Source organism: Bidens hawaiensis, unplaced genomic scaffold, assembly GCF_021521415.1.
Source record: "Bidens hawaiensis isolate Kalapana, Puna unplaced genomic scaffold, B.hawaiensis_p1.1 tig00008656_1, whole genome shotgun sequence".
Classification (NCBI taxonomy): domain Eukaryota; kingdom Viridiplantae; phylum Streptophyta; class Magnoliopsida; order Asterales; family Asteraceae; genus Bidens; species Bidens hawaiensis.
In genome coordinates, this window is record NW_027491626.1 from 724876 (window position 1) to 738963 (window position 14088).

Consider the following 14088-nt stretch of genomic DNA (forward strand, 5'->3'; position numbering starts at 1 on the left):
AGACGGACTCCTTATGAAGAACTAAATCTAGGAATCTTAATTAACAAATATCTAACAAATAACCTATCACCTTACAATTTTTTAATTTAGCAACACATTTTTATTTGTTTGACTAATAATATTATTCCTATGATATTATTACAAATCAATCACAAAATAGTCAAGAACACACAGTAGAAAACCTAACAAAATTCTATTATAAGACAGACAATCACCAAGGATAATGTTGAATAATAAAACTAATCAATCAAACCCAAGCACACATATGCATGAATTAAATAAACCAAACAATATACTGATTCATAAAACCGTAACAACAAATAATAATCCAACTAAAATCAAACATCAACGAAGGTTCATCGATAGCCTAGGTAGTCTATAATGTTAGCCTAGCATCGGAAAGTCAAACAAAATAATAATGAAAGAATATGGAAACGAAAGATTAAAGGTGATAAAACCCGTAGTCTTCAATCTCGATCCTTGCCTTCAAAACTGCCAAATAACTCAACTCTAAGGTCCAAGAAACTCCAAATTTGGCTCTGGTTCGTAGGGTATTTTTCAGGTTGAGTTTAAGGGTGTTTATATAGTCAAACTGGGCCTTAAACCTGACAAAACTTGGAATTTTCTGGAATCTGATGCTCTAGGTGTCGCGTGGCCAAGTAAGGGAAAGTTGGCCGCGCAGCGTGGCTTACTCCAAAGGGCCGGTCCGACCGGTTGGTTCTTCCGGTTCAATCCAGATTCATCCTGGTTCATCGTTTTAACTCATTTTAACTCGCTTTTCGCCCTTTTAAACCATGTTCAACCCCCGGAACCTACAAAACACAAATATGTTAGTAGTTTACAAATCTTAACTAAAAATGAACGAAAATTAATAAAATTAGACATTAAATATATAAGGGAAATATATATAAATATCAGCATATCATTAACAACTGATAATGTTAATTTGATTGATAAATTGAAATTCAATTTATTAAGTGTGTCACAAATGTGTGATAAAGGGTATGGTGTTTTCTTCACTAAGCAAACATGCAAAATTTTCAACTCTTATTGCGCAAAACAGACTGAAAGCTGGTTATAGAGAACACTTTGTTAACTGCAAACAGGAGTGGCAATGTCTATGCTGTAGACATGCATATTGATAACAAAATTCCTATTGCAACATGTTTTCTTAGTAGAGTATCAACCATAGAAACAGACTTGTGGCACAGGAGATTGGAACATGTTACTTTGCAAATAATTAACAATCTAACCAAGAAACAATTGGTTAGAGGTCTACTTGTCAAAGAATATGTCTATGATAAAAAATTGTATTGAATGTTAGAAAGGTAAACAACATAATGTCTCATATAAATCCTTAGAAGAATCCAAAACAACTGCTTGTTTGTGACCCTCGGCAAAGCCATATAGACATTCTTACACGAGCCTCTTGGTACCTTAATGCGAATCTGGATCTAGGGATCATTCTACCAAAAGAAGGTGGTATGACTTCATCACATATTCCAGCTCGTATTGGCTTGGATGCTACTTTACAAGGAAATCAAGTACAAGATACTTACTCCTTTTGGGAGTTTCCCTGGTTTCGTGGAAGTCAAAGAATCAATCTATTGTTTCCCGCTCCTCTACGAAAGCAAAATATCATGCCACGGCAAGTACTGTAAGTGAGATACTACAGATGAGATGGCTTCTTATTGAACTTAGAGCATCTCCTGGTGCACCAACACCTTTATTTTGTGACAACCAATTATCACATCACATAGCGTATAACCTTGTGATCCACGAACAAACCAAATATGTGAAAATGGATTGCTACTTCGTATGGGAAATGATGGAATCAAAAGAACTTCTTCCTACGACCATTGACACAAAGATATAGATTGCGGATGTCTTTGCCAAAGCCCTTGAAACACAATAATTTCGAACTCAATAGATAAGTTGCATGCTTGTGATATCCATGTTCCAACTTGAAGAGGGTAATAGAGATTTATTTTCTATTACTGGCATGTATTTGACTACTCATTTTCCTCCAAATTATTAGTATGATTACCAGCAGGGGCGTGTGTAGGATAAGAGGGACCGGGGGTGTCCCCGGCCACCACCCTTTTTTCGCTTCAATGTGTAAATTTTAGTGATTTCGTCCAAAACATTTTATAGTTATTGAGTCCAGTCATTCCACAATAACTTCGATCACCCCTATAACTTAACTCAAGATTCTTGTGCATATATACTTTTGTTGTACATGTAATTGATTATTACCTTTTGATTCTAACACGAAGAGAGCTCTTAATCCATAAAACTTACTCCGTCCGTCCCATTGAAAATATTCATATTTCCTTATTTATTTGTCTCATTACAAATGTCTACTTTCAAAATTTATTAGCTAATTTCCAAGTTTACCCTAGAACACACACAACTAGCATTAATAAATATTATTGATGGATCAAATTTTCAAGGATATTATTGTCATTTGGTAAGCAAAAAAGGTAATCACTTAATTTACCTGGAACTTTATGTTATTCAAATCATAACACTTAAAGAGGGACAGGGGGAATATATAATATGTTTATTACACGTTTTCCATGCTACTTTAAATAGAAAATAGTAGCTAAATTTAGTAATTGATTAGTTTAGTTTTTAAGGATTGTAGAGCATTCCCAACTAGTGTTTTGAAACCCGGACCGGATGACCGACCAGTTCAACCAGCACTTGGTGTGTTAAGTGGTCTGGTTCGTACTATATAACCCATTTTCTACAGAACCGATCAGCTTATAATCGGATCGGGGTGAACCAGGATCCTGGAACCATCCGAATCAGGCGAAGTTGTTAGCTAGTTATGGTCTGTGATGGAAAAATTTGATATATGCCAAAAATTCAGCTACAAGTATCAAACCTAGGACCATGGGATTGTGTGAAAGTGAGTTTACCTAGTGCATTAGATGATGTTTATGCTAATTATTGAATTAAATGCCTCGTATACATTCATAATAAGGAATATTTACTAGGGTAAAATTAAAATACAAAGGGATTAAATAATAAGAAGGATGAGAAGGAATAGGATTATGACACATGGCAATCTTCCCATCAACCTGATTTTAGGAAGGAAGGGCATTTTTTAAACTTTATTGGTTTATTTTCTAAACCCAGATCCTTATCAATTTACACCATATACATGACAATCGACCATATAAGAATTGATCAACAAATCTAAACAAATTATACATCTTAATCGGTGAAATCAAATCGAAGATTACGAACTCAAGCTATGAACGATGAAGGATTTGGTACGAATTCAGATACAAATTCTGCCATGAACGATGATGGATCTGGTAAGATTTTTTCTCTATTTATTTTGATTCAATTGATTGATTCAGTTTATTTCTTCCGATTTTTTTGATTCAAAGTGTATTGAATCGATTTAATGTTTTGCTTCAATTTGATAAATCGATTTTTATTGTATTATTTGATTTTCGTTTACAAGTATTGTGCCTTTTTGTAACATCATTGTGTCTTACTGATAGAATAGTTTCTGCTAGCATTGTGTTATATTTTATATTGAAATTTGTGTATACTTAACAGAGTTTTATTGATTTAGATGTTGGAGTTTACAATGAACTTGGTGAAGAACGTGTGTCTCTGAAGTCTGGAAAAATATATTACAAACCTGTTGTGAGTCAATCACTTAAACCTGTTATTGGTATGGTGTTTGATTCTGTTGAGATTGCCTATGATTTTTATGTTAGCTATGCTCATGCTAGTGGTTTTAGTGTTAGGAAGAATAATGCATACACTAATCATGGTCTTCTGAAATTGAAGTATTATTTAAATTATTATGAACGAGTACCTTTATAATGAAATCCTACCTTATAGCTAAAATCAAAGATAGTTTAATAAACTCAATTGACTCGCTAGACAAATTTAACCATAAACCTAGACGGACTCTTTATGAAGAACTAAATCTAGGAATCTTAATTAACAAATATCTAACAAATAACCTATCACCTTACAATTTTTTAATTTAGCAATACATTTTTATTTGTTTGACTAATAATATTATTCCTATGATATTATTGCAAATCAATCACAAAATAGTCAACAACACACGATAGATAACCTAACAAAATTCTATTATAAGACAGACAATCACCAAGGATAATGTTGAATAATAAAACTAATCAATCAAACCCAAGCACACATATGCATGAATTAAATAAACCAAACAATATACTGATTCATAAAAACCGTAACAACAAATAATAATCCAACTAAAATCAAACATCAACGAAGGTTCATCGATAGCCTAGGTAGTCTATAATGTTAGCCTAGCATCGGAAAGTCAAACAAAATAATAATGAAAGGATATGGAAACGAAAGATTAAAGGTGATAAAACCCGTAGTCTTCAATCTCGATCCTTGCCTTCAAAACCACCAAATAACTCAACTCTAAGGTCCAAGAAACTCCAAATTTGGCTCTGGTTCGTAGGTTATTTTTCAGGTTGAGTTTAAGGGTGTTTATATAGTCAAACTGGGCCTTAAACCTGACAAAACTTGGTATTTTCTGGAATCTGATGCTCTAGGTGCCGCGTGGCCAGGTAAGGGAAAGTTGGCCGCGCAGCGGGGCTTACTCCAAAGGGCCGGTACATGTAATTGATTATTACCTTTTGTTCTAACACGAAGAGAGCTCTTGATCCATAAAACTTACTCCGTCCGTCCCATTGAAAATATTCATATTTCCTTATTTATTTGTCTCATTACAAATGTCTACTTTCAAAATTTATTAGCTAATTTCCAAGTTTACCCTAAAACACACACAACTAGCATTAATAAATATTATTGTTGGATCAAATTTTCAAGGATATTATTGTCATTTGGTAAGCAAAAAAGGTAATCACTTAATTTACTTGGAACTTTATGTTATTCAAATCATAACACTTAAAGAGGGACAGGGGGAATATATAATATGTTTATTACACGTTTTCCATGCTACTTTAAATAGAAAATAGTAGCTAAATTTAGTAATTGATTAGTTTAGTTTTTTAGGATTGTAGAGCATTCCCAACTAGTGTTTTGAAACCCGGACCGGATGGCCGACCAGTTCAACCAGCACTTGGTGTGTTAAGTGGTCTGGTTCGTACTATAAAACCCATTTTCTACAGAACCGATCGGCTTATAATCGGATCGGGGTGAACCAGGATCCTGGAACCATCCGAATCAGGCGAAGTTGTTAGCTAGTTATGGTCTGTGATGGAAAAATTTGATATATGCCAAAAATTCAACTACAAGTATCAAACCTAGGACCATGGGATTGTGTGAAAGTGAGTTTACCTAGTGCATTAGATGATGTTTATGCTAATTATTGAATTAAATGCCTCGTATACATTCATAATAAGGAATATTTACTAGGGCAAAAGTTAAAATACAAAGGGATTAAAGAATAAGAAGGATGAGAATGAATAGGATTATGACACATGGCAATCTTCCCATCAACCTGATTTTAGGAAGGAAGTGCATTTTTTAAACTTTATTGGTTTATTTTCTAAACCCAGATCCTTATCAATTTAGACCATATACATGACAATCGACCATATAAGAATCGATCAACAAATCTAAACAAATTATACATCTTAATCGGTGAAATCAAATCGAAGATTACGAACTCAAGCTATGAACGATGAAGGATTTGGTACGAATTCAGATACAAATTCTTCCATGAACGATGATGGATCTGGTATGATTTTTTCTTCATTTATTTTGATTCAATTGATTGATTCAGTTTATTTCTTCCGATTTTTTTGATTCAAAGTGTATTGAATCGATTTAATGTTTTGCTTCAATTTGATAAATCAATTTTTATTGTATTATTTGATTTTCGTTTACAAGTATTGTGCCTTTTTGTAACATCATTGTGTCTTACTGATAGAATAGTTTCTGCTAGCATTGTGTTATATTTTATATTGAAATTTGTGTATACTTAACAGAGTTTTATTAATTTAGATGTTGGAGTTTACAATGAACTTGGTGAAGAACATGTGTCCCCGAGGTCTGGAAAAATATATTACAAACCTGTTGTGAGTCAATCACTTAAACCTGTTATTGGTATGGTGTTTGATTCTGTTGAGCTTGCCTATGGTTTTTATGTTAGCTATGCTCATGCTAGTGGTTTTAGTGTTAGGAAGAATAGTGCATACACTAATCATGGTCTTCTGAAATTGAAGTATTATGTTTGTTCTAATGAAGGGTTTAAAAGTGAAAGTGAGTATAGTACATTAGATAATGCAAATACTGGTAAAAGAAAGCGTAGGAAACCATTGAACAGAACCGGATGCGGTGAACATATTAAGTTTAGGTTGAATGATAAAGACAAATACGAGGTTTATGTTTTTGAAGAAGAGCATAACCACAGTTTCGTGCATAAAGATAATATTCTGTTTTTAACATCTGCGAGAAGGGTAGATTACGTAAAAAAAATTGCTATTCAAGCGTTGTCTCAAGTAAATCTAGGGCCTGTTAGAGCGTTTAATATTTTGAAGAGTTTGTACGGTGGTTATGAGCAGGTAGGTGCAACAAAGAATGACTTTAAGAATTTTAAGACGCGAAAGTGAATACATTAGTGAATACGATGCAGATATGGTAATTAAACATCTTGAGAAGAACAAGAAGCATTGTCCAAATTTTTAATTTGATTACATTATTAAAGAAGACGGGACTTTAGGTGGTTTGTTCTGGTCTGATGACAATTAAAAGAAAAGTTACTTGGTTTTTGGTGATGTTGTAGGGTTTGATGCGACCTATCGATCAAACAAGTAAGACTCAAAATTTCATTGTGTCTTTCTTCATTCACTGTGTCATTTTTTTGTTTTTAACTTTTTGATTTTGTTTTCTAGGTATGATATGGTGTTTGTCCCTTTCACTGGTATAAATAACCACAATAAGAATATTACACTTGGTGCTGCGCTTCTTGGATCTGAAACTGCTGACTCATACAGGTAGTTATTGAAGGCATATGTTCATGCCTTTGGTTCTCCACCTAAAGTAGTTGTTACTGACCAAGATGCTACTATGAAAAGGGCTATTCAGGATGTTTTTCCAAATACCGACATAGATTATGTATGTGGCATATTTGGGAGAAAGTGACTAGTAAGGTATTGTGTCATATTTATGCATTGTCATATTTATGCATTCCTCTGTTTCTGTATTGTGTCATATTTATGCATTACTCTGTTTCTGTATTGTGTCATATTTATGCATTTTGTCTTTTTTTTATTGTTTGTTTTCTTTTGTAGGTTGGGCCAACGACGCCTAATGTTGCTGAGCTCAAGATTGTGTGGACAGATTCTATTACAACGGATGAGTTTGAAGAGAAATGGCCCTCAATTCTTTCTGAATATGGCTTAAGTGATCATGAGTGGTTGGCTGATCTTTAAAAGATTAGAAAAGACTGATACCTGCGTATTATCTACAAGAGAATTTTTCTGGACTTATGCGTACCACGTCAAGATCAGAAAGTGAGAACCATTTTTTTAACCAGTTTAGTAATCCAAGGTCAACATTAGTTGATTTTTTTAGTCACTTTGAAGCAGAAGTTGAGTCTCAATGGTATGAGCATAGAGGAAATGATAACCACTCTCGATACACCATTCCTGGATTTATGAATCCAACGTTTGTTCTTGAGAGTCAGCTGCAAAATATTTTACACGGACGATTTTTTTATCAACAACTGGAGATAGAGGATGGTATTCATAGTTGTGCTTCTGTTACTAGACAACCAGTTGGTGATTTTTTGAAGTTTGAAATTGAGGATTTGAAGCAGCCATGCTCTACATTTTTTGAGGTTTCAGTTCCTGTTTCTTTTTATTTTTGTTTTTTCTTATATGTGCTTTTCATTATGTAATATTAATGTTATTCATTGTGTCATTATATCTTTTCCTTTTTGCTTTATGTAATAATTGTGTATTCTGTTAATCCTTTTTGTTTGTGCTCTTTTTGTGTAGGTTATGTATCGAGGTGCAGATCAAATAATATCATGCAGCTGCAAAAGATTTGAATTTTTTGGATTACCATGTAGACATATTTTTTATGTTCTTAGAATTAGTTTCGTAACAGAATTCCCAAAGAAGTATATTGTTAGGCGATGGAGAAAGGAGGCTATTTCAAATACGTCACTTTCTTCTTTTAGGCCCGAAGAGTTTGGGGAAAATCGTGTAGATGTTGAAGCTGTTCTTCGTCAACTTAGGTTTGCTCTCGAGTATAATATAAATAAATTGATTAGTAAAAAAGAATAATTGTGTCTTTATAGAGATTATGTCAAAGATTACATGTCTAAGGCTGACGAGACTCAAGTTGTTGCCCCGCCCCCTAGCAGTAGAGATAGATTTGCAGAAATGACTGGAATGAGAGAACCATGTAGTTTAACAATCAGAAATCCTGTTAGAACAAGAACAAAAGGTTGTGGGAGTCATAAACGTTTCAAGTCAGCTTGTGAGATAGCAATTAGTAAAGCTGGGGACAAACAAAGGGGATGTGGTTTCTACAAAGGCGTTGGTCACAATAAACGTACTTGCAAGTTATACTTACAAAGCATTAAAGAGAAAGAAGTAACAACCAGTTCAGGAGTTTCTTAATTTCAAGATTCAAAGTCTCAATAAATTTTTACTTTTGTTTATTGTGTAATAATGGTCATTGTGTCTAATTCTCATGGTGTCATACTGGAATTTTTTGGTCTGAATTGAGTACTTTTAGCCTTTATTGTGTTATAATGGCCACTGTGTCATATTTGATATATAGTGTTATAATGGTCATTGTGTCATACGGGAATGTTTTTAGTCTAAATGTTAAGCATTAAAGAGAAAGAAGCAACAACCGGTTCAGAAGTTTTATTGTGTAATAATGGTCATTGTGTCAAATTCACATTGTGTCATATTTGATATATTGTGTTATAATGGTCATTGTGTCATACTGGAATGTTTTTAGTCTAAATGTTAAGCATTAAAGAAAAAGAAGCAACAACTAGTTCAAAAGTTTTATTGTGTAATAATGGTCATTGTGTCATATTTCTAGCTTTTATACTTCAGCTGTCATAAACCATTTCAAACTAATCAATTTTTGCATCGTAAACATAGTGATTTTAAAATTGACAAATACGATCATACAATGCGTGTTTCATATAATATTCGAGATGAACCAATATACATTCCAAATATGACACAATAACACATACCAACCATACATTATGTCTTCAATCCACTTCTCTAGCCAACCTTTTTAGTACTCTCTTTTTCGCCTTACTTTGTAGCTTTTTTCTGTCAGCTGCTGATTTTGCCATATAAAGTTTAACCCTTTCTATAACAAAGTTTTTGTTCTCATTTATGTCATGCAAAGAAATATTAGCAGCATACCTCCTGCGTAAATCTACGATTTGCGCCTCTTCCCTTTTCGTTTCCTCATTCAAAAATCCACAAGCCCAATCCTTGGCTTCCTCACCCTTATAAATCTCCATATTCCTCATCAAAAAAATACCACAATCAATATAATTGGTTGAGGTTTTCCATGGCATTTGTAATTCTTCTATTTTTTCCGCTTTCATAAGGATTGCCTTCGGATGTGAAATATGATCAAGGTAAGCTTCAAAAGCTTGTTTCCAAAAAAAAAAACAAAAAAATAGTTTGTGTTTTCTGAAAACAAAAAAAAAGGCGTGAAATATGATCGATTTTGTATACTTACTGTTTTTTTTGTAACCATTATATTTCTCTGCACAACTTAACGTTGATGCAATGTTGTCAATGAGAACAATCCTTATGTCTTTTAGGTTGAATCAGATGACATAAAAGTGGCTTGCCTGAATAATTGGTACAAATACAATATCAATGTCTTCAATAGTTTCCATTTTTTCTTTCTTTAAAAGTTCAGTCATTTTATTCCTGAACTGATCAAATATGTTCTTCTCATATGCGTTAAAGTCAAACTGTATACAATCGTATTAGATAAGGAAAAATATGTAAATATTACACAAAACATATAATACGAACCAAAATGGCGCAATGACACAATGTACTTACAATCATTGGGATATTGCAAAACAGACGATGTACAGATTGCTTTCCTCTTTCCTTCTCTCCATCGTTTAAAATATGTGACCACGCATTTATAACATCGGCATGTAATTCAACTGCTGGCATCAAGCTTTCCATTTCAACTCTTGGCAATGATATAACATCTTTAATCAAGAATATAAAATCCCTGAAAAAACGGATAGCAATTAATAAAGTAACTATACAAAGATCATTGTGTTAACTTTTTTAATAAAATTTAAAAGTTGTTGTACAAAATGTCTTCGGTCCCTGTAAATAAGTAGGATGAAACCTTATTCTCATATTATGTTCTTTTGTCTGTCATTACAACTTTTCTTCGTACGAAAGGAGAACACAGGGCTTCAGCTAAATTCCTATTTCCTGTAGGTCTTTTTTGGCCCTTTTAATCATTCTGTTGTTGCCCATGTTCCTCATTCTGTTGCGGTTTTACACTTGAAATTGGTTCGGCAATAATAACATTTTTAACTGGTGTGATGTAGTCATTTGCTTCTATTTGAAGGATTGGTAAATTCTTTATTGTTTATCAATATCAACAACTTTTTAAACACATACATCTAGTTAAAATATGACACAATCAAAATATAACACAGTAGATTATGACACAATAGACTTTATGAAACAATATATGCATACGTACCTTGACCCGATTGTTTAACCTCATCCGCATTTTTCTTTTTCTGCGTTTCCACTTTCTCAACCATGTCTTCCTTCTTTTTTCCTTCTAGCTTCAAAACTCCTCATGCCTTCGTCTAGTTAAAATATGACACAATCAAAATATAACACAGTAGATTATGACATAACAGACTTTATAACACAATAAATACGTACATACCTTGACCCGATTGTTTAACCTCATCCACATTTTTCTTTTTCCGCGTTTCCACTTTCTCAATCATGTCTTCCTTCTTTTTCTTTCCAACTTCAATACTTAGCATGCCTTTAGCAAGTTAAAATATGACACAATCAAAATATAATACAATAGAATATTACACAACAGACTTCATGACACAATATATGCGTACGTACCTTGACCCGATTGTTTAACCTCACCTACATTTTTCTTTTTCTGTGTTTCCCCTTTCTCAACCATGTCTTCCTTCTTTTTCCTTCCAGCTTCAATACTCATCATGCCTTTAACAAGTTAAAATATGACACAATAAAAATATAACACAATAGATTATGACACAACAGACTTTATGACACAATATATGCGTACGTACCTTGACCCGTGTGTTTAACCTAATCCACATTTTTTCTGTTTTGTGTTTCCCCTTTTCTCAAGCATGTCTTCCTTCTTTTTCTTTTCAGCTTCAATACTCATCATGCCTTTAACAAGTTAAAATATGACACAATCAAAATATAACACAATAGATTATGACACAACAGACTTTATGACAAAATATATGCGTACGTACCTTGACCCGATTGTTTAACCTCATAACCATTTTTCTTTTTCTATGTTTCCCCTTCTTCAACAATGTGTGCTACAACCTTTTCTTTTGACCTGATATACATTTTTGATATCGACTTTGTTTTCTCAGCAGCCATGTCTTCAGTTTTATTCTTTCCAGCTTTAAAACTCATGCTTCTGAAATCCAGTTAATATATGACACAATCAGTCTATTATGACACAATACACTTTTTATGACACAATACATATGTACCTTTAGATGATTTTTTGACCTCATCCACATGGTTCTTATTTTTTTCCCACTCTTCTTCAACCATGGGTTGTGCAACCTTTTCTTTTCCAGCTTCATTATTCATTGTGTTTTTTGTTGCTGCCACCTCTGATTCTGGAGTTTGTGGTGTTGGTTGAGATAAATGCAAGTCAAAACCTGGGGGCTCAAAAGAGTTAACGAGGTTTCTCTTTTTAATTAATGAAATGGCTTGTTGTTCCATCTGATCAATCTCCAACATTTATGATCCACTAACTTCAAATGGTGTACTGTCTATGGCATTTCCGTTTTTCACACCCACGTTAGCTTGCGTACCTTCATCTTGGTCCCTTTTGTGAAACTTCTTTACCAAAAGTTCTCATTCGTCTTTTTGCTGTCTGATCAGCGTACCTTGTGGAAAACGATTAATTCCCTTTTGTAACAAAAACTCAATTTTCTTCCCATGTTCATCAAATTGTTTGAGCTCTTTCTTTAACATATTAGCCAAAATCTGTAAAAACAAAGACAATTTTTTTATTAATTACAAATTTAAACATAAAGAAAATGTAAATATGATTAATTATCTTACCTCCTCTGTCTCCAGGGATTCATCTTTACCGGACTCTGTTTCCATTGTGTTATATTTTTCAGACTCTGTTTCCATTATGTTATATTTTCCAGACTCTGTTTCCATTGTGTTATATTTTCCAGACTCTTTTTCCATCGTGTCATCTTCATCGGACTCATCTTCATCTGTTTCCATTGTGTCATCTTCATCGGACTCTATTTCTAATACAAATCGCATTTTGTACAATGATCTTAGTAGTAAATATAATTAAATAATCTTGTTACACTATAGTGAATGAAACAAAATATAATAAGACATAACATGTTAAGTTAATAGCCCTGCTTGCGGTGCGCACATATGATGTATATATGTGTGAACCCTCGGGTGGGCAAAAGTGAAATTGCACTAATTTTGACGTTATTTTACTAATCTCGTGAAAATAACGTTAAAAGTGACGGACGGTTAATCAGGCATCATGTAGTGGCGTTGATAGCTGAAAGATAAGGGTACATGCACCGATCAGCCGGTGTCCCGATGATTGAGTGCTATGTGCCTTATGTCCAAGGCTTGATGCAAAACTGCTATCGAGCCGGGGGTCTCACCGGAAGCAGCCTCTCTATCCCTATGGGGTAGAGGTAAGGCTGCCTACATCTTACCCTCCTCAGACCCTACCATAGCTTTGCTATTGGTGGGATATACTGAGTACGATGATGATGATGATGATGATGATGATGTTAAGTTAAATACCTCGAATATTAGCTGGGATATCACTTTGATTTTGTTTTTTTAATAACTTTTAATGACTTTTTCGATTCTTCAACCTTTTTCTTCATTGTGGCTTTCCCTTTGTTTATAAGATGGTTTTCCTCAAACTCCACTGATGTAGTGTAGTCAATCTTTTCAAGTATTTTAGAATCTTTAACCCATTTTCTCTTGGCAGAAAGTTTCTGTCGCTGATAGATATATATAATTTGTTAACAATAAAAAAAACAATAATCAGAATACTATATACTTCTATTGTGCAGTATATATTGATTATTTTACCGCAAGTAACAACATCAAGCCATTGTACAATGCGTCAACATCACTGGTCCATCCTTTCCATGTTTCTTTGAGACATTCTATAATGTAGTCACACCAATTCAAGCTTCTTATGTTAGTGTTTTTCGTTACCGATGTCAAAAACCTTTGATTGACAGTATTGCTCATCATCGTCTCCCCCATTACAGTGAAAAACATAACCAAAAAGTTAAGCTTGAACATCCTTTCAGAGTATTTTATGTCCTTCATTTTATCACTGAAATAGCTTACAAATATCTTGCTCGGTATGCTATCACCAAACTGACTCCTCCATTCTTTTACAATAGGATCTTTTTTGTTTGGTTTTCTCCTTGTTTGTACCTTCACGCCACCATTTGGTATTCCAAAAACTTCTTTGATCAACATATTCGTTATATTGAAACGAAGTACTCCATCAAACATCGAGTTTGTTACTGGATCATAATTTTCAAGTAGCCAATAAGCAAAAGCAGTAGGGACTCTGTGTGTATTAATTGACAATGTTTCACCAAACCCCATCTCAATTACTGCATTTCTCTTATTGTTGTTCAAATTATCAATGAAATCAGTAAGGTTTGATGGCGAACACCTAATGTTTAACTTCTGATGTGTAAATGGGAAGTATTTTGGTTCTTGTTTCTGTTTTGGAACAACAGCCGCTACTAACTTCCTGTTTTTGTTTCCGGTTCTATGTTACTTTTAACTTCTCCCTTCTTCT

The 14088-nt window shown here is 33.6% G+C and overlaps 2 protein-coding genes across 2 annotated transcripts; both read left to right on the forward strand.

Moving 5' to 3' along the window:
- Nucleotides 1-3317: 3317 nt before the first annotated feature.
- Nucleotides 3318-7421, forward strand: LOC143529753 (protein FAR1-RELATED SEQUENCE 7-like). Its single transcript, XM_077025475.1, has 8 exons — nt 3318-3326; nt 3577-3812; nt 5046-5124; nt 5976-6551; nt 6623-6627; nt 6882-6983; nt 7065-7104; nt 7281-7421. Exons 1-8 carry the CDS (start codon nt 3318-3320, stop codon nt 7419-7421), a joined length of 1188 nt encoding a protein of 395 aa, XP_076881590.1.
- A 56-nt stretch (nt 7422-7477) lies between these two features.
- Nucleotides 7478-8618, forward strand: LOC143529754 (protein FAR1-RELATED SEQUENCE 5-like). Its single transcript, XM_077025476.1, has 3 exons — nt 7478-7828; nt 7989-8230; nt 8294-8618. Exons 1-3 carry the CDS (start codon nt 7478-7480, stop codon nt 8616-8618), a joined length of 918 nt encoding a protein of 305 aa, XP_076881591.1.
- Nucleotides 8619-14088: the final 5470 nt, after the last annotated feature.

What these genes read in the sequence shown, in the direction of transcription:
- LOC143529753 (XM_077025475.1), top strand. An exon ending in CATGGTCTTCTGAAATTGAA is followed by an intron (nt 3,813 to 5,045) that starts GTATTATTTAAA and finishes TTAGGATTGTAG; the next exon opens with AGCATTCCCAACTAGTGTTT. An exon ending in TTGGTGTGTTAAGTGGTCTG is followed by an intron (nt 5,125 to 5,975) that starts GTTCGTACTATA and finishes TATACTTAACAG; the next exon opens with AGTTTTATTAATTTAGATGT.
- LOC143529754 (XM_077025476.1), top strand. Translation starts at nt 7,478, where the DNA reads ATGCGTACCACGTCAAGATCAGAAAGTGAGAACCATTTTTTTAACCAG. An exon ending in CATGCTCTACATTTTTTGAG is followed by an intron (nt 7,829 to 7,988) that starts GTTTCAGTTCCT and finishes CTTTTTGTGTAG; the next exon opens with GTTATGTATCGAGGTGCAGA. An exon ending in GCTGTTCTTCGTCAACTTAG is followed by an intron (nt 8,231 to 8,293) that starts GTTTGCTCTCGA and finishes GTGTCTTTATAG; the next exon opens with AGATTATGTCAAAGATTACA.